The sequence below is a fragment of the Fundulus heteroclitus genome, chromosome 17, assembly GCF_011125445.2.
Source record: "Fundulus heteroclitus isolate FHET01 chromosome 17, MU-UCD_Fhet_4.1, whole genome shotgun sequence".
Lineage (NCBI taxonomy): Eukaryota > Metazoa > Chordata > Actinopteri > Cyprinodontiformes > Fundulidae > Fundulus > Fundulus heteroclitus.
Genome location: NC_046377.1, coordinates 19,969,464 through 19,990,330, shown reverse-complemented (window position 1 = coordinate 19,990,330; position 20,867 = coordinate 19,969,464). Strand labels below are relative to the sequence as shown.

The 20,867-nt window shown below is 41.0% G+C and overlaps 1 protein-coding gene across 1 annotated transcript in view; it reads right to left on the bottom strand.

Annotated features, from left to right (window-relative positions):
* Positions 1-20,867, bottom strand: part of si:dkey-97m3.1 (fatty acyl-CoA reductase) — a 64,727-nt gene that overhangs the window by 17,084 nt on the left and 26,776 nt on the right. The window contains exon 3 of the mRNA XM_036148889.1: positions 3,901-4,076. Coding sequence (XP_036004782.1) covers positions 3,901-4,076 — 176 coding nt within the window. The remainder of the gene's footprint in view (positions 1-3,900; positions 4,077-20,867) is intronic.

Sequence of the window (20,867 nt, the reverse complement as noted above, 5' to 3'; positions counted from 1 at the left end):
GGCCTGTGTTGAATCAGACGTAAGCGACGTAGAAGCGGAAGTGCCGCATCTTCTACGTCCGGAGTTAACGGAGTTATTTGAAAGTGACACTGAGGATGAACATTTCACTGGATTTTAGTTATTTGGAGTGACACGGGAGCTTTGGTTAACTTCTTTGCATGTTATTTATGCTATAATTATCTGAATAGCTTTTAATATGTTACGTTAACATAGGCACGTTCTCAGTTGTGTCATGTAGCGTAAGCTAACTGTACAATTATTCAGCCTGTTGTTGCCTCCGTTCTATTTTTATTTAAAATTGCCTTTCAAGATGAAATGTCTGTTCTTGATGTTGTATATTATCAAATAAATTTCCCCCAAAAATGCAACTTATACTCCAGTGCGACTTATATATGTTTTTTCCTTCTTTATTATGCATTTTATGGGTGCTGCGACTTGTACTCCGGAGCGACTTATAGTCCGGAAAATACGGTAATCTTTTTTTTCCCCACCTAACTGGTAAAGATACAAAAGAGTTTGGTTTGTTACTGCCCTTAGGTGAAAGATGCAGCGAAAGTTAGTGTTTAACTTGATTCCAGATGATATTTGTTGCGTTTAATCTAACAGCCGCTGCTACCATTGGCATCGCTTTTGCGATGAGGATGATGGGTGTTGTTCTTTGTTTGGATACTTTATTACTAATGTGTTTGTGCTTCCATGGATGGATGAAAGATAGACAGAGACGGCTGGCTGACAAACTAATGGATGCACAGATTGATGGATGTTAACATGGATTAACAGACGGACAGATGAAGAGACAGACAGAAACATGGACAGATGGATTAAGGGGCGAATGAACAGGGGGACAGACAGCTGGAAGAATGGATGGATGATTACGTTTCAGACAACGGCGTAACATTACGCCCACAGTCCATATCCTTTTGCTACACCCGGAAAGATACATGAATAAACTTTTAGATATTTTCCAGACTCTGTAGGAACTCTTTCCCAGGATTAAATAAACTGTTTGATTTGACAGAAATTAGAAATGAAGACGACTAATTTCACATCAAAATGTTTGATAATAGTTTTAATATCAGGATTTAGCCGTCTGCCAGAAAGATGTTCCTTAAACTGATCAGTAAGGTAAACGAGGAATCCGAGCAGAGATTAAATCATATAAACTCAAACTCCGCCTTTATTTTCAGACCAGTCTCGTTGCCCGACTGCCTGATTTGTCTTCAGCAGTAACCCCAGATCCCCAGGACTGATTTTATAGGCAGAAACAAAAGCCAAAAAGAGCCAAAAAAACAGCCTGGAAGCTCAGTAAACAACAAGTTTAAGACTTTCAACAGTCTCGTCTGATTAAGGGACCCTGGGCTGCTGGCTGCTATGCGATAACAATGCTACAAATGGAGACAGAGTGAGCGGAGAAGCTGAGGTCGGACGAAGACGGCTGAAAGCAAAGGATAAAAGTCTCAGAGAAGGAGAGCTTGAGAGAAGTGAAAGAGATCAATAATATGAATCTGAGCGTATCCCATGCAAAAAACGCTAATCTCCACACAGCTTTAAGTGCGCTCACATAAATCACCACCTACACACTAAAGACATCCGACACCTGATTGGTCCAAACGATGCATTTTAGCACCTTTTGTCTGTCCTCTCTGATCCTTCTCTCATAAAATCCTTCAACTGCAGATGAACAACAGAGTTTGCTGCTATGCTGGTGGTTTGATTTAAAAAAAAAGACAAAAAAAAAAACTGGTTGTGCAGCTTTCTCCCTCCCCGCCCAGACTCTCTGAACATATTTACTCTCTGCACAGAACTACCAAAGATGAAACAACCTCATACAAACAGAGCCTCACAAAAGGCATTCAAGAGCAAACGTCTACCTCTTCTACAGAGGTGTTATGCAACAGGTGAAGAAACGCAGAATTATGAGGTGAGACGCAGTAGAAAGGCCTGTGCTAACTCTGGAGGAGCCGGGGAGATCAACAGCTCAGGTGGGAGAAACTAGTGGTTGGGCACTCATGAAGGAAACCCTGCATAAATCCTGTTTGCAGCGTAGTCTCCTTTTTCGGGGCCATTTGTACATTTTTAATGACACTTTACACAATTTGTGACGCTTTTTGTGGTATTTCTGTTGTTCATTCGCTCACCGGTCATGTGAAACTTAAATGTTACATTTTGGCTGACATGCAAAACCCTATGTGTGAAGGTAAACTTACACTGCAGCCTGAAAACTACAGTTAAACATATAGATTTTTTTTAAACTTGCTTTTTTTCTCAGCAGAGTGAGAGAAATAGATGTCATCCAGCAGCCTAAGCCTATAGCAGCATAAAAAGGAAAGTTTTAACCGTAGTCTTAAAAGTAGACGGGGTGTCTGCCTGACGGAGGAAAACTGGGAGTTGGTTCCACATGTTCCTCCCATTCTACTTTTAGGTCCACCAGTAGACCTGCAGTCTGAGAGCGAAATGCTCTGTTAGGGTAATCAGAGCTCTGATATATGATGGAGCTTGATTATTAAGGGCTTTATAAGTGAGAAGGAGAATTTTAAATTCTATTCAGTAAAGTAGAGACCTAAATATAACGCAAAAAAACTGTGGGAGGACCTGAAAATCCGGCTCTTATCCAATCTGATGGAGACCGAGCTCAAAGATGTGCAGATATTTGGAGCGAAAGGTTGTTCCATGATGTCCTGAGTCAGGCGGGCTGAATGCTAACACATCACACACCTCCTAGGTTGTTTTCTATTGGGTCCATCGCAGAAAAATATCAATAAAATCTGTTGCGGTTTGAGAGAAATTTCAAGAGTTGTGAAAACAGTGCTGTGTGGTGTCAGTTTCATGGTCTGACGGCAGAATTTAAGGACTCTCTCTCTCTTTTATCTGAGCGTACCTGGACATTTACAAGACAGATCAGATAGAAGCATAGGTTTCAGTGTGTTTTGCATTGACGTGCTGACCTCAGACCAGCGCCTCTGTCCTGGCTTCGGTCTCTGTTTGGCCCAACATTAGCACCGTTTGACCTCAGAGTTCAAACACAAAAAATCAACAGTGATTTCCCCTCATGGCAGCACGAGGCCGAAAGAGGAAGACATGAACTACTTTCTCGGTCCAGCCCTAAATTATGAAATTCTCCGGCCCCCATGCAAAGACGGAGGAAACGTCTTTTGTTTGGTAAACTGTCACAATGTCTACAGTTGATGTTTTTTCTTCTTACAGATCTCTGATTTCACATCCTCCTCCTGCTCGCTTCCTCTTTTTCTGTGATGTCAATAAAACGGCGCGGCGAGAAGCACACCCACAACAGGAACTTCCTAGCCTCGTGAGACCATCCTGATCTCGCGAGCTTTCAAGGTTTCACTCGCAGATCAGTCTGGATACTCTCCGTTGAAGAAAATTTGGAGCCGTTCACCAAACGAACGTCCAATCAGCGTTGGCTTTGAGGCGGGTTGAGGTGTGACGCAACGGGAAGCGCGTCAGTTCAGTCTAAACAACATGGCGGCTTCAGCCGATGAAACTAGCGTTAGCGTGGCTATCGAGCAAGTTTTATCGGAATTACAGAGTATTTCTCTGCTGAGCTAACGAGCCTTTACCTGCAGCAGCAAGAGTAGCTTGGCTTGTGGTTGTGTTTTCGTCGTCGCTCTGTTACGAGCGACGACGAATCTGATTGGTTCATTTGGCCCGTCTATCACCAACATAGGCCAATCAGCTAACCAGTATTTTCGCCCCTTCCCAAAATTACTTCAACGGAAGGTTTCCAGATGGATATGCGGAGCAAATCTATCTGGCGGAGTCAGGTAAGGAACTTCCTGCTACCAGGAGCAAACGGCAGTGAAACAACAACCGGGTCGGGCTCCGAGGAGCTGAAATTACAAACTTAAAGCAACCGCTCACTTGTGCTCAGGGGACCCTTACTTGAGCGGCTCGTCGAAGCGGACGGTGGCGGCGCAGTGGAAGACGACGTTGATGCAGGCGGTGAGCCTCTCGGCGTCCTCGGAGCTGATGGAAAGGCCCGGCTGCGTCAGCTCGGTGCTGATCGGGATGATCTTCTGGTGGAAGTCGGGGTTCTCCTCCCGGACCCGGTCGAAAAGCTGCCGAACACACATGAGATGTGAGAGGAGGATTGAAAGGAGGATGGCAGAGCAACAATTACGACAGCGAGAAACGTCGATATACCCAAACACTGAAAAAGACAAGGCAAATCATTCCAAGATAGCGAGTTTGTTGCTTTACATAATTCCCCGAGACAAAAAAAAAAATGAAACGGCGACCGCCCGGAGTAGACATGTTGAGTTTCAGTCTTCCTGGCCTTTTCTTTTTTCCTGATTGCAATAAAAACGACGCAGACAACGATTCAGTCGTCGCCGATGAAGCAAGCAAACAGACCACGATAAACTGTGGGACGATTTTTATTCCTAAAAACGGATTTTAACTACAATGTAAGCCAAAAACTTAACCGTAGGCCACGGTTTTATCTGCGCTGGAATTAAGCTCTCGATCAGCAGCCAGGAGATGCTCATCAAGAGATACACAATGTCAGGATGAAATCAGAAAAGCAAAGCAGATATCAGTCAGAGAGGGACTGTGAAGCAATTTCTAAATTATTTAGACACTTAAGCAAGCTTTGCTAGTTTGAACGCAGAGACACCTCAGACAAAATGCCAAGCACGGTGGTGGAGGGATGATGATTGGGGGACGTCTTGGATAACCTGACCCTAGCCAGATGGATTTCGCTCCGCTTAGCTCCACTCATCCATCTGGGACCTCTCCATAGAAATTGCCTTTTTTGAAGGCCGGGCCTTATCATAAATCCTTGCATATGATTGGATAAGCCACTTGTCTGTCATCTTTATCGACGTGCTATTTCAACCACTCACACCGAAGCCAACCTGTGACGCTGTGAGAGCGCGCAGGAAAAATCACAACTTTTTTTTTTTTTAAATGTGTTTGTGGCTCTAGTGGCACGCGTTTTATTGACAGTGAGCTGACAGGAAGGAGGGAAGACAGGCGGCAAAGCGCAGCGGGTCGGAGTCGATCCCGGGCCGACCGCGTCAAAGACGAAAGGCCTCCTAACAAAACTTGCCAAATCCGGTCGGGAGAAGGGCGAAAACATCGTTTCCACCAACAAAAGCCTTCAGAGCCATTCTCTGATGTTCTTTTAATGAAACAATATTAGGTAGATTGGACAACATGGAAGAAATAGCAGCATCAATGTTAACGCTTGCTGAGGGTTGCAATGGCCTAGTCAAAGTCACGACTTCAACTTCAAACACCCACAAACTGGTAAAGAAGAGTGGCCCAAAATGACCACAAATACTAAAACACCTGTTTTGATTGCTGCTTATGGGGCTTTAACAAGCATGAAGTATAAGTAGTTTTACATCTTCTTGGGTTGGAAGAACAATTGTTTGACGGCGCTTCACTTGTGTTGGTGTTGTAGGTTCGCTGAATGTGGAAACAGCACAAGTCAAAACAGAAAATGCTTGTTTTCCAATTGAATTTCTGCAACATTCATCATTTTCTTCATAGTCGACCACGAGATTTTTGTCAGAGACTGTTGGGAGACCGTCTTGAGTCCAAAACCCAAAATACCTTCCCCTGATAGAGACATGGAGACCAAAAAGCCTTCCATGGATCACGCATAATTTAACGACTGACCCGGAAATATAATGATCACGGATTTTAGCCAGGTTTCTACTTATTATTTGCCAAAAAAAAAAAAAAACTCCATTTATCAGTTGGAAAACCATGAAGCAGCCTGAGTATTTTCATGGTTATGCATAGATTAGAGGAGCTGAATGAGATGATTCAGTGAAGGGAGCCGTGGCCTCCTGCACATGCGCCGACATTTACACAGAAATCAGACAGACCAGTCCACCTGTTAACGTCTGCGTTCGTCCGCTGGGGGGCTCCGCGTGACATTCCAGCGTGGAGCGGTGGGTGGTGTGGGATTTAGTGAACCCTCGTCTCCATTTACCAGCTCTCCACTCCCACAGCCCACAACTATCACTGAGAGCTGAGCGCTGCAGCCCCCACTCCCCCCCCCGACATGAGATGCTGCAGAGTCAGATGTCATATTTCATCATGCATGCCTCTGCGCAGCTCTTGGCAGTCGCTGCCTCGCTGCTAACATGACCGGGAGCAGAGCGGGGATCTGTGTTACAGCTAGCGACGGTCGGCACGATAAGAAGAAGATAGCTGCGGTGAGTCAGCTGTCCTGGTGAGCAGATGCTGAAATGAACAGCTTCTAACACGACTTCTTCTGCACGGCCTCTTTAAAAACGTGCAAACGGTTCAACGAGCTGCCCATTTTAGGTAAAAGCCCTGATCTAATATGCAACTTCATGAGCCAAAAACCTTTTCCCAGAGGGGATTGGAGCAAGCTTTGATCGAGTAATATGGAAATAAACTGCTCTCAGCCTGTTTCAACACCCTCCACGGTTAAGGTGTGTAAAAAAAACAATTAATAAATTCATCTCTTATCGCAGCGTTGCAATCTCACCATTGAAAAATGTAGAAAAATGCAACATGACACAATAATAGTTCAACCCCACCCTCTTCATCTCACTTTATAGTGTCTCGTTAGCGTTTAAGCCTGAGGCGGCCATTGAAGATGGCTGGTTTTGTCCTGTTGGACCATCTCTGAGTTCTCTGGGTCATTATTTGGTTGAAACACACTGCAAAAAGGGAACCAAAATTAAGTACATTTTTCTTGAAATTAGTGCATTTTTACTTAATTTGAGTAGGTAAATAAGATTATTTGCCAATGGAATAAGATTTTTGCCCTTAAAGTAGGAACAATTCATCTCCATCGTCATTTTTCAAGTGCAGAATATCTAATCATCTTATTTTAGGGGTAGAACTACTAATCCCATTGGCAAATAGTCTTATTTACCTGCTCAAATCAATGAAAAATAGACTAATTTCTAGAAAGTTTTACTTACTTTTAGTTCCCTTTTTGCAGTGCAATGCTCAGTTGTTCTGGTCTCAAGGAAAGTTGTCTCTAGAGGAGACACGTGCCCACAGCATCACCGATCCTCCACCGTACTGAGCAGTGGGGGTGAGGGGTTTGCCCCACATGTTCATCTTTTGTTTCTGGAGTGTTTGTGGCCGATACGAACTACCTTAGTCTTATCTGGCCAAGTTTAGCCGACTTCACAGGCATATCGTTGTCCTCGTTGCTTTGCCCGGTGAAGGAAGAACTCTGGTCCAGCTTGGTTTGTCACAGTTCCAGCTTCTTTCAAACTTTACATTTATTGTTCTGATTTTAGATATTAGCACTTTCCACAGCTATATCTCCATCTATATCTGCGCTGAGGACCGCACAGAACGTCATCAAGACGCCTCCTCTATCCATCCAGGATGTTGAATAGAGCCGCCGATAACACAGGCGTGTCCAAAGTGCGGCAAAGTGCCCGCACAGAGCTAAGGAAGCTCACTGCAAAAACAGATCTAAAAATAAGTAAAGTTAGTGTATTTGTCCTTGATTTGAGCAGGTAAATAAGATGATCTGCCAATGGAATTAGTATTTTGAGCCCTAAAATAAGATAATTAGACATCCTGCACTTAAAATAAGACGATGGAGATGAATTGTTCCTACTTTAAGTGAAAAAATCTCATTCCATTGGCAAATCATCTTATTTACCTGCTCAAATCAAGGACAAATACACTCATTTTAAAGAATATTTTACTTATTTCTAGTTCCGTTTTTGCAGTGAGAAAGCCTTTATCTACGCAGCTCCTTGTGCGTTGGAATCTTTTACAAAGAGAATGGAAGTTGACTGAGTTTTTATCCTTAAACGCTTTAAGGTTGAAAATGAAAGAATTTGAGACGGCCTCAGTTATCTTCAATTGTTTTGCTTGATATGTTTTTTTTATGTACCTGTCATTTAATCTAATGTATCTCTGTTCAATATGTAACTTTGTTGCCTCTTGGCCAGAACTCCCTTGAAAAAGAGGTTTTTAATCTAAATGGGATTTTTTTCCTGGATAATATATATATATATATATATATATATATATATATATATATATATATATATATATATATATATATATATATATATATATATATATATATATATATATATATATATATATATATATATATATTTTTTTTTTTGAACGACATGATTAAGGTTTGCAAACTCAGGTTTAAAGGATACAGGTTTTTAAAAAAAATATTAGGGTGCAATGGTCACTGATTTCAGGCCTTTCAAAAGACAAATTTACCTCATATTCATTATCATATTTATCGACTTTTAAATAAAGGGAGAGCGACCTATATCCTGATCTTGTTTAATATACACATTCACACACAGTAGACACAGACAGGATTACTTATGAGAGGTTCCTGATCAACTTAAAACCTGAAGTATTTATATAGAAAAAAATACTTTGATTGTATTTAAGTTACAGGAATGATTTCTTCGTGGGTTTTGTTTCCTGCAGTAAATAAATGCACTCAAATTAAAAGGTTGGATTTTTTTTATGTCACTGCCACAAAAGAAGATACATTTAAAAACAGCATTCAGAAAACATCAGTGGTGCTGATTTATCCCAAAAGATTTTGCTGAATCATAAAGCCATGTTTGTATTTGCAGAAACAAAGCGTTCCCTCGTCAGTCAGAGCAGTGGGTTCATGCAGGGACCTGACTAAACCTCCTCTTGAGGGGGTGTGATGTGGCAACAATTGAGCAAATCACCAGGAGTTTGTCGGGCGTCTCAAAAAAAAGAATCAGAAGATGTTTAAAAAAAACAAAACAAGTTTCAACTCTTCTTCTAGCCTGAAGGTCTTCAGGCGTTATGCAGCTACCTTTTAAAAATAAACACATTAAAAAAAGGGGTGCGGTTAATAGAAAAAAAAATTCTAAAGAAGTTCTCTAATTCCATGAGACAACAGTAATAAATACACATCATTTCACACTTCCCTTTTAAGACGTGTGGTTTCTGACAGCGGTTAAGGCTGCAGCCAAGCAGCAGAAACAACAAAAGTGCAACGATAAGCTGTGCGCTCTTATAAGATCTGTGCAAACCACATTTGCACAGATCTTTGTATGTATGGTAATGCTAAAACCCTCCCAATATGGAGCTTTGTGCGGCCCTGACCGGTATTTAGCAATGGTACAAACAACTCCGAGACTTTTATTTTGTTACAGCTACATTAATGTCGACATATATTGAAATCTTAAAATGTTAGGAACAACTTGGCTGTTTAAGGCAACAAAAAAAAAAAAAAACAGTGACAGGGCATGTCTCTAGGAGCAAAGTCTTTTGTACCCTGGGTCCATTTACAGACCGTTATTTGGCTGTTTGTTGCTTTTGGAGAAATGGCTTCTTCCTCTCCGAGTGGCCTTTCAGCCCAGCTTCAACCAGCATCTGGGTTTGATGCAAACATTTAGCTTCAAAATAAATTCACCTCTGGGAAACAGAAAACATCTCCTTCCTAAAGAGTCTAACCAACGCAGCGCCATCATCTGGGCTCTCCCAATTTGCTTAAAGTCACAGTTGTCTTGACGTATGTAGACTTCTTGATTTCAGAAAAGGAATATACAATTCCCTAATAAATCGTTTTTAGGGATTTTTTTGCAAATAGAAATAACTCTGTCCATCCATCAGACCTCTGTTTTCCTGCCTTGCCCAGTCAGATATTAGGATGACGAGAATTAAACCTACAAATCTGTCAAATAGTGGGAAAATGTGTATGTACTGCAAATATGTGGTTCCAAATGTAACCACCTTGAACCTTGATGTAAAGCAGGGGTGTCAAACTCATTTTGGTTTAGGGGCTGCATTCAGCTTAATCTGATCTCAAGAGGGCCACACGAGTAAACTCATTGCAAGATTAAATAGAACTAATAAAAGTGGACTTGTTGTTGATTTTTATATTAAGCTAATTTCACTTTTACACAATATATTATGAATAACCTCAGCATTTTTAAGAAAAGTATGTGCAATTTCAACAATACTTTTACTTAGTTAAACATTTACTTGTGCATTATGCATAAGAACTGATCACAGTGATTATACAATGTTGAAAAACATTTATTCACATTTTTTGGAACTTAAAAACACTGTCCTGCATGACAAAATACATCAAACAGATAAAAATTAAGAAATGATTTGAATTTTTCCACACCTGAAGCTTAATCTGTTAATTAAAACACAGCGCCCCTCGTGGACAATATAGGAACTGCATATTTTCAATTAAACAAAGTACATGTTTTTTTCAATAATTGTTTTATCATTCTCTTCCTTTTATCTTGTCCACTTGTGAAAGTCAAATCTGATGAGCTCTTTGTGGCATCTTATTGCCACATTGCCAGACAGGACACTGGGGAAAAAAAAAAAAAAAAAAAATTTTTTTTTTTTTTTTATAATGATAATGCATTTAGCCACAGGGCCGGACTAAATTGTTCGGCGGACCGGATCCGGCCCGCGGGCCGTATGTTTGACACCCCTGATGTAAAGGGAAACTACTTTACAATGACAGAGATTTTAACTCTGCGTCGAAACCACCTTGAGGCGAGTTCCAACACGCAACTGTGAGTAAGACGCGGTGAATTCTCATAGCAGCTTTTTCACCCTTATCAGCTTTCTTGGAGATTTGTGCACAATATGCACAATATGGCTCCACTCGCCTCTTTGCCTTACGGTTAAAACAAATAAAACCTAGCTTTAGGACGGCAACAATCACAGTACAAACTTGGTTCTACTAAGCTGAAAATGATCTAAGAGCATTTAAATTACATAAAGAGCCAGAGTGGATGAAGTGCATTGAGGTCAGTGGGGTGGGGGGGTGAGCGAGGCCAAACATTGTGGGCTTCAGAGAGCCCTTTGTTGCAGGCGCGGGCGGAGATGGACATTGTGGCGTTGTTTGGTAAAAAGGCTCTTTTGGATGATAAGTGGCCTTGTACCAGCCTTCCAGCGCTCGCGTTTAACACTGCACCCTTCTCTCACCCACGGGTGTCAGCGAGAAAGCTGCCCAGCGCAGGGATACAATAGTCCAGATGTACAACGCCACATTAGCTCCTCTTGTCATTTGAGTCTTTATCACTGAGGTGATAAAAATGACATTTTCCTTTCTGGGGAGGTCATCAGATCATAATTCGTCCGTCCTCTCTGCGAGGAACAGTGCCATTTCTAAGACCTTAAAGGCAATAAATCTCCCGGCCAGTGTGCCCGGAGCAGCCACCGCGTGGACTTTCACAGTAACCCAACACTAATGGCTCTTTCCTTTCAGACCAGCAATGCAAGATGCCGTTTCAACAGGCTCTCTTCTCACCAGCTGCCCTTTAGCCGGACCCGGCTCTTTGTGCATGCCCTCTCCGTCCTGGAGGCAGGGCGGGGGACGTATGCAGGGAAAGAAGCAGAGTAACAAAGCAGGATAAAAGTAGGTGAGGTGGGAGTTTTTTTTTTTTGTGTAGCCTGAAATTATGGTGCCAAAATTTTGGGTCATACAGATTTGATGGACTGACAGGTTCTCTTGTTTCTGCATCTTTGAACGATCAGAACCCGGTGAGCCTTTCCTCTGCAGAGGAATTAACAAATGATGAGAAAGATGGATGAAGGGCTGGAGGGACGAACAAATGATCGGCTGCTTTGATAAATAGACAAACGGGCGGCGGGACAGACAGATGCATGGATGAATAGATGGATGAGTGGATGAGTCAGTGGATGGACAGAGACATACGACCTTTAGGACAAGAAGGAGACGGTAAAAATCTGGAATGTATTTTCTTCTCCAGATCCAGAAAAGAAAAAACACGTTCCAGCATTTTATGTACAGCGTAGGAACCCTGGTTGACATTTATTCACTTGACCCGGATGACTAAGAATTTAAACTGGCATATATTCAACAAGTGGGCAATTTAATCTCCTCCTTTTTCCTCTCCTTCAACATCCTTGTCTAAAAATCGAGCTCCTGCCTGCAGCTTTTCTCTGCTGACTCCGCCGGACGCCTTCAACCGTTCGGGCAGGGAGAATTTACAGTAGCCACGAAGAGTCTGCCAAAGTGTGTCAGAAGGAAGCAATTACCAGCAGCTCCCTCAGTGCTGACCTCCATTTTCCTGCCATGCGTGGTCTAAATTAGTCAAATAATAGGACGCGGGCAGGATTAATGGCAAAAGAAGGGGGAAAGGAAGTGCTTTTTGGAAAGATGTGATAATCGGAACAGATCCGCTCCTGCAGACAGAAACAAACATGACGGTTAACTCAAGAGAAGAAAGCTGCTTATAACAAACCCTTTCCAGGGAGTAGTCAGGTTCCTGCTTGTCTAAAGCTGAAAGAGCAGGCCCAATGATAAGTCAGGAATGCCAGGACTCTTCTGGGAAGAGCCCCGCATGTTTCAGATACAGGCCTCCAATCCATCACTTGCCCACTCTCACATTTTAAAACCTAAATTCACGTGATTGGGAAGGTACAGGATCAACTATCAACGGGAGCAAACCAATAGGAGGTAAAATAAACTAGTAGTAATAGTAATAGTAAGTTCGAAGCCAAAAAATAGTAAGCTCGAAGCCAAAAAATGAAATAAAATAGAAAGTAAAAAAAATCTAGGATAGACGTTTTGTAGTTTTTACCCAAGAAACCTAAACTATAATGCAAGTCAAAAGAACTACACGACCCAGAAGCCAACAGTGCTTCCCATCTATGTTTTCTGCAATCAAGGGAGCGACCGCTAGTGGCGAGCTCGACCTGGAAAAGTTGGATTTGCAACGCAAAGCCAGAAGTACGGATCTATTAAACTCTCAGAACTCACAGGAAAGTTGCAAATATTAACAAACTTGACGAGAGTTGAATGTCACGGTGTAAACGTTCAGTACCCTGCTTGTAAAACGTGTTTCCTGGACTCTTTATCCAAGAATGTGTTTAATGTTCGATGAATGTATTGGTTCTGATAGTAGTTTGTGGATATTTTCTTGTAAATGGATAAATACTAATATGCTAATAAGTTTTTGAACCACTGAGGTACATTACCTAAATTGTGAAAGTAATGCCTTTATGCACATTTTTTTTTTAATTGAGTATAGATCTCTTGCTAGGGGCATTTTTCTTTAGTTTCAGCAATTTGAAACATAAAAGTAACTTCATTGTTCATAGGAAACAATTAGTTAATAAATTAGTAAAAAGGAAACATTGCACATTTTTTAATTCAGCTCAGATAGGCATGGTCTGTTTCCTTGTGTGTTACTATTATTATTTATCTATCCTAATTCCTTTTACTTTAACTGGCCTTTACTACAGCTAAAAACAGGAACTTAACTGACCCTTCATAGACATTCAGGTTTACTGTGAACAACTTCTAAAGGAAAACAAATACATTCAAGAGGTAAGACGTCAAAGATGATCTTTTTTGCTTCTTTACTCCTGGTTCATTGACGGCGGACCCAGTTCAAGCAAAAGGTTACTTGCAACTCCTTATAACCAGGCAATTAACATTACTGTTAATTTTATAGTGGTTCTGACCATGCGTCGATTTTTCTTCCTCGCCTCCCAAACGTTTCTCTTTAAATGAATTTTAGGCATTAGAATCCAATAATTATGATGCAAAGCCCCTTTCTTTAAACTCCTGAGCAACTGATAAACAGCTAACAAAAGCAGGACTTTAAATAAGCTTTTCCTCTAGTCCTCTAGTACCTTTGTCCGATCATGCCTTTCTTTTTAATTAAATCATTAGTAGGAAAAAACAACTACCTTCCAGTGGCTTTTTTTCATTACTTTTAAACAGAGTCTGATTCGTTTGAGGCAAAATAAATCTAAATGTAAGAAATATACAGAATCAGATTTCTTCTTTAACCTTTGCACATAATCCATTCCTTATATGGGTTTGATAAAGTTTGGACATTATTAGGTTTACATATTGTATGAACTAGAAAATGGAGGCTGGATTAATTACCCTGAAACCGTTTTAACCTTAATTGCCTCAATCCAACGAGGATGTTAACTTTCACATTTGGTACCAAGGTCTGTGGAAATAATCCAGCTTCTATTTCTGTCTGTGAAATGTAAAAGCAAAGGCCACACCTCGCTTTGCACGTGCACTGAATAATAAACTAAATATGATCCCAAATCATTCAGTAATTATTAAATAACACAATTTCTATGCATTTTTCAACCTAGCTTATGATTGCGATCATAAGAATGACGTGTTGGGAAATAGTGGACAAAACATTGCAGATCAATACTAGAGACTGAGCACATCCAGTGCTGCCTTATCCATTATTTTTGAAGTACTTCCCTTACATTAAAACGCCCGCTCTGAGGGAGACGCTGATCGAATCAAGAAGACGGATGAGCGAGCCGGAAGAATGAGGCAAACAAAAACGAAACGCTGGATCCTAAAGCACCGAGCTGTCCAGCATCCAGCTGCAACAAGTCTATTTCTTAGGCTGCAACAAGCACAATGCTGCACTGTAAAAACGCCGATCCTGCTGTCCGCCCACCACCGTAATAAATACCCAAGCCATCATCATTCATCTGACATCATGGCAGCGCCTCACAAGCTGCAGCGCATTAACAGGATAAAGTGCGCTAGTTTGGCTTCGGCGCTAATTCGTGCTCTACAACGATGGAGTATGGTAATGGTAAATATGGATGAAAACCATTAAAGTGTAATCCTAGATTGATTCTCACCATACATCTATATTACGCTTTAATTATTTAGACAGAAAACGGACCATCCAAGACTGGAGCAAACCAGAGGAGGACGGTTTTCATCCCCCTAATCACGTCCTCAGGCTAGATCTGGCGTGCCAATCACTTACTAATAGAAGAGTTAATTGCAGACTAATTATATGCTAAAACACCGGTCACCTTTTCACCCGTCTCTCTGGGGAGGAGTGGTACTGGTCACTTATAATCTTCCTCGACTGATGCATCAATTTGGAACCTGCTGCAGAAGATTCTGCAGCACAAGCGGCTCCCCGAAACCCTCAAATGTCCTGGTTTTTGAGAAAAACCCAACAGTGCAAATGCTCAGAGACCTTCCATCCTCAGGTTAGGGTGACAACACAGCCAGTGCAGAATAAATGAGCGATAGGGGCTTATCTTCAAGAAAGGAATCGAGAGTAAACTACGGATGGCAGGTTGTGACTTCTTGGATGCAGTTAAATGCTTCCAGAGAGGAGACAGCTGGCTTTAACAGCTCAGCCGGGAATTTCTACGAGCGGACACGTAAATGAGCCCGCTGGGACCGGTTGGAGTCAAGACATCTTGAATATTCACGCTGATGGAGAGATTAGGAGGCTGAGGATGCAGGCGAGGGGGAGAAATCACAGCAGTTGTTTTGGAATCAGACAAAAGGAAGCACATCCACACAAGCCCCTTGCTAAATATGATATATGAAGCACTCATAATGATCATAGCTGGTGACAAATTGAAATAAAGTAGGTTAAAAAAGTCATTTTGTGTTTGAGATGATACATTAAATTGGAAACAATTGCATTAATAAAATAAGTTTATATTTATTTAAATTATTTAATAAGTAAGAAAAGAAATAAGTGTTGGAGACATCAGGGCTGTGCACATTAACCAATCAAACGTTAGCTTCTATTTGACAAACCACATACACAATTTATTACTTATTTCAAAATGAACACACATTTCTCACATTAACACAATTTATAATTAGTCTTTCTACTGTATTGTATTTGATTAATTTTATTTATCTATCATATCATATTGCACCAAATTTAATCTCCAACCTAATAATATTGAACAATTAATATTAGTAATTATGTGCATTCTGAGCCAGTGTCTGCCTCAGCAAACATTTCGTTATGGTAACACATAATGACAATAAAGGTTCTGGATTCAATGGGACCCCTCAGGGCTGTGTACTCGGCCCATAGCTGTTCATACTGTTTAAAATGATATTCTACTAATGGGACACATTCATGAGAATGACGCATCAATGTGTACAGAAAGGGAGTCAAACAGCTAGAGGACTTGTACATAAATTACAATTAGGTATTCAATGTGGGCAAAACACTGGAGATGATTTTTTTCAAGGCTGGACTATTTTAATTCTTTACTATCAGGAAGTTTGCAAAATGAAGTTCAAAGCCTTCAGCTGATCCAGTAAGAGTACTGAGGAAAATCAACGAGAGGGATCATATTTATCCAATTTTAGTTTCCCTTCATTGGCTTCCTGTTAAATCAAGAATAGAATTTAAAATTCTTCTTCTTCTAACGTATAAAGCCCTTAATAATCAAGCTCCATCATATATCAGAGCTCTGATTACCCCGTATGTTCCTAACAGAGCACTTCGCTCTCAGACTGCAGGTCTGCTGGTGGTTCCTAGAGTCTCTAAAAGTAGAATGGGAGGCAGATCCTTTAGCTATCAGGCTCCTCTCCTGTGGAACCAACTCCCAGTTTTGGTCCGTGAGGCAGACACCCCGTCTACTTTTAAGACTAGGCTTAAAACTTTCCTTTTTGACAAAGCTTATAGTTAGAGTGGCTCATGTTAGTCTGAGCTACCTTTATAGTTTTACTGCTATAGGCTTAGGCTGCTGGAGGACATCAGGGTCTATTTCTCTCACTCTGCTGAGTTCTTCTACTGTTCTCCAATTTTGCATTATTTATTATTTCATCTTTTACCTTTGTGTCCTTTTCTTTTTCATAGAAGGTACACCTGGTCTGGCATTCTGTTAGCTGTGACATCATCCAGGGGAGGCAGATCATCTACAATTACTATTTAACATAGAAAGTACTCCTAGGTCAATGTGAGCTTCTGTGCTTTCTGTGTCTCTGCTCTGTCTTCTCTAAGCCCCAGTGGGTCGAGGCAGATGAGCGTTCACACTGAGCCTGGTTCTGGTTCTGCTGGAGGTTTTCCTCTCTGTTAAAGGGGAGTTTTCCTCTCCACTGTCGCTTCATGCATGCTCAGTATGAGGGATTGCTGCAAAGCCATCAACAATGCAGACGACTGTCCACTGTGGCTCTACGCTCTTTCAGGAGGAGTGAATGCTGCTTGGAGAGACTTGATGCAACCTGCTAGGTTTCCTTACACAGGAAACTTTTTTACCAATCTGTCTGTATGATTTGAGTGAATCTGACTATGTAAAGAGCTTTGAGATGACATTAGTTGTGAATTGGCGCTATATAAATAAAATGGAACTGAATTGAATCTCCATCTTAAGAAGATTATGTCTAGAGAGCACCCTCTTCAGCATAAACAGCTGTACAGTGGAGAGAGTAATAAAGATTTTTTTAGAGGCATTTGCTTCTGGCTTTATGGTCCTTTTGGTCAAAAACACCAATAAGCATCATGAAATGGGTCCAGCCATAAATGCACTTTCTGAAACGGCTGTGGCTGAGAGTGTTGACGTACTGCACGGCACTTCAGCTGCAAGATGGCCGACATGAGGGCCCTCCACAGGATAGTGAGAAGAATATAAAACGATTTTTTTCAAAGCAAAAAAAAAAAAGAGAAACTGGATGATATTTGTTGTCAGGAACCAACCAGACATCACTTACAGTGTTTTTTATGTGCTAGCAGAGCAAGTTAACTAGCATATTGGGCAAATAATCATCCACTGTAGGCCGAATTCCAGAAGATCCTTCGTCCTACCGACAACATTCCCCCCTCCCACCTCTCTGAGCCTAGCGTCCCTTAAAGTTACAGGACTGGTTCTGCAGCATCAAGATGCTAGTCTAAAGCAGCCAAAACGAGATTATCGGAAACGTCCGCCTGCCAGTGGGTGGGAAAGGCATGCTGCACAGCAGGAACGCGGGCTCGTGCACCAAGAGAGTGTCTGGCGTGCCATTCATTGCCCGGCACTGAGGCGGAGCTGCAGCTATCCCCGACATTTCCCCCTGGACCAAAGCAACGTCGGTGCAGAGAAAAACAGACGGGGTCTAAATGCCAAAGCCAGAGCAGTATAGATGAGCAGACACAATGAGATCTGTATCGTTTTGTCCTCTTCCTGCCTGGGGCAGCTCCTCCGACAGCATCCTTTAAAAAAAAAAAAAAAAAAAAAACAGCCCCATGGGACAGATCTCTGGGTTGTTACCTAGCAACAGGTTGTAAGGAAGATACTGGCCTGGCTTGAAGGAGGAGAGGCCACTTGAGAGACAATACCACCGTTCTCCCTCATGAATTATCCCGATTCTGAAAAGAATAATACTGACCCGAGGACTTGCATGCATACCAATTAGTACCTGAGGCTGGGTCATGGAAGTTTAATGATATTGGGTCCTATAGCGAGCCTGCGTTTGGTGGACAGGCTGGACAGAGTGTGAACCCCAAGTTGTTGGAAAACTGGGGTGAACACAGCGAGAAAAATGTATATAATTTACAGAGATGATTGGTTAGATGGAGAAATAAAGACTCTCTTAAAATAGACAAATTCTAAATAGACAAAAATGAATACTTGATAGTGCTAGAAAAAATTAAAGAGATTTATTTTAGCTCTATCAATATTATCCAAGTATTTCAAAAATTAATCACTTCAGTATCACCCCTATGTATTACCTTGTATGCGGTTTGTATATAAATTACTGAATTTTAGTGACAGTTCCTTAAAGACATTAATGTTAATATGCTAAACTATAATTTAAACTGTTTAAAGTGAGTATTTTCAAACTCCTTAGTTGGAAAGGACCTACTTTTTGCTTTTAAATAATTTTAAATTAATTTTAACAGTTTTTAACTATGTTGTCTATTTTGTCTGTGTTTTAGTTGTCCATTTTAATTTTGCTGTAATTTTCAGGTGTCAACTGCATTTTGTTGACCTTCGTTATTATAAAGTGCTTTATAAATAAAGGTGGCATGGTACGGTAAGTAAAAATGCATTAATTAGGATTTACATAATTTTTTTGTTGACATACAAATTTAATTAACAAACAATAAATAAATAAATAAATAAAGATCTGGAACTTGCTGCTATCACTAATGTAAACAATTTTGAAATTTTGGAGTACCTCAAGGGTCTATCTTGGCTCTCCTGCTTTTCATCTGGTTTCTTAAGGGTTTATGGGAAATTTATCCACATCATTTCTCAGATAAAAGAGATATATATATATATATATATATATATATATATATATATATATATATATATATATATATATATATATATATATATATATATATATATATATATAATTAAAAACTTGTGAATAAAAATTGGAAGAAATTCTTTTCAAAATCTTATATTAACTTGAATGCAGAAAATAGTAAAAACGTAAAAAAGAACCTTTTACCTTAAACCTTCAGAGGAAGCTGTAATCAAGGGGGGAAAGGAGCATTATTGTGGGGTCTCTAGCTAAATTAGGAGCAAATCCTCAAACTGCTGCCCTGCTCCTCTCACAGTGGCGAGGATGATAATGAATGCAGCAGCAGGAGCGAGCTCCAAAGTCCAAGGAGAGTAGTGAAAACAGATGCTATCAGGGGGAGACAGCGGATTAAAGTGAACGTGTCTTTTTCTCAGGTGCGCTGACAGTTTGAGGCCAACAGCAGTCGGAGCAGAAGAACGAGCTTGCAGCAGCTGTTTGTGGGCACATCGATACAGACCCACTGTCAATCCTTCGGTCCTCATTACGTCCAACAGTGTTTGGAGGTTTTTGCTGAGTCATGCTTTGCTGCCCGGCCTGACGGAGATGATGCCAGATTTCCGGAGCTTATCCTCCTCCTTACTCTACTTCTCTCTCTCATCTTCCTCCTCTGCTGTCATCCTTCTTCGTTTCTCCTCGCTGATCACCATGACCCCCATCTTTTTCTCGCCTCTCCTGTCCCAAAACAGCCATCTGTCAGAACTTCTCCTCCTGCTTAAATCAGTTCACACACTCCTGGTGTGGCAGCAGTTCTGTTCCATCGCTGCTAAAGCTCAAAGACGGACTCTTTTTATGATCTCTGGGCATTTTAATCATATCTCCCTGTCCTCCACTCTCCCCGCAGTCACCCAGAGATGATCTGTGGAGACCGACGGTGGAACAGACCCACCATACCGACACCGATGGATATCCAGGGAACCGATATTGAGATTAAAGCGAGTACCTGGGTGTTCACGTGAACAATAAACTGGACTGGAATCATAACCCCAACCATCATCTGACCATCTATGGTGTAATTTGTCTGAGCAGCAGCTTATCTACAGCTGAGAGGAAGAGGCTTTAGATAAGCTCATCAGGAAGGCCAGCTCTGTCCTAGGATGCAGGGTTCTCGTCAGCGCATTTCTGCAAAAATGGGCTGTTACGCTGAAACTTTCGCTGGAATCAGAGCTTTACGCTCAAAATTACCTTAATGGTGCTACATGCTAAGCTAACATTACAACACAGATGTTTGAGAGCAACATGTGGAAAAGTCAGTAAAGGTCTAGAATGTGCATCAGTGCGGTTATTACCCCCCCCGACAACATAAGCTAACGCTAGGGCTGGCGACATGGCTTGAAAATAAAATGTTTGATTCTATTTTACCAAATTTGATCTATTTTTCTGCCTTCTTTTCGTTTCACAAAAATAAATTTAATTATTTTTAATGTCAAGCATTTTGTCTGGGAGTTGACCTGAATTAAACATGCTTGTAGAACAAGATGGCGGCTCTGACATTGTAAACAATGAAAATATGACAAAGTGTTTGCTGCTAGTGGTATTACACAATGAGCTAAGAGAACCGGCTTCACGCCACTTGTGTAACTTCAAACTAACTTAAAACAAAACGTAAATGTGTAAATTTAAGTGTCTCATATTGTGGTAAACAAAAAAAAAAGTTATCTTTATAATATTTTGACAATATATTTCCCTAAACATATATTCAGCATTGCAGGCTGTTCTCTTCATGGAAGCTCAGTGAATTCATATGCAAAATAAAATCCAGATTTTCCAAAAATGTAATCCTAAAAATTGTAAATTCAAATGAATCGTTTACATCGATTTATCGCCC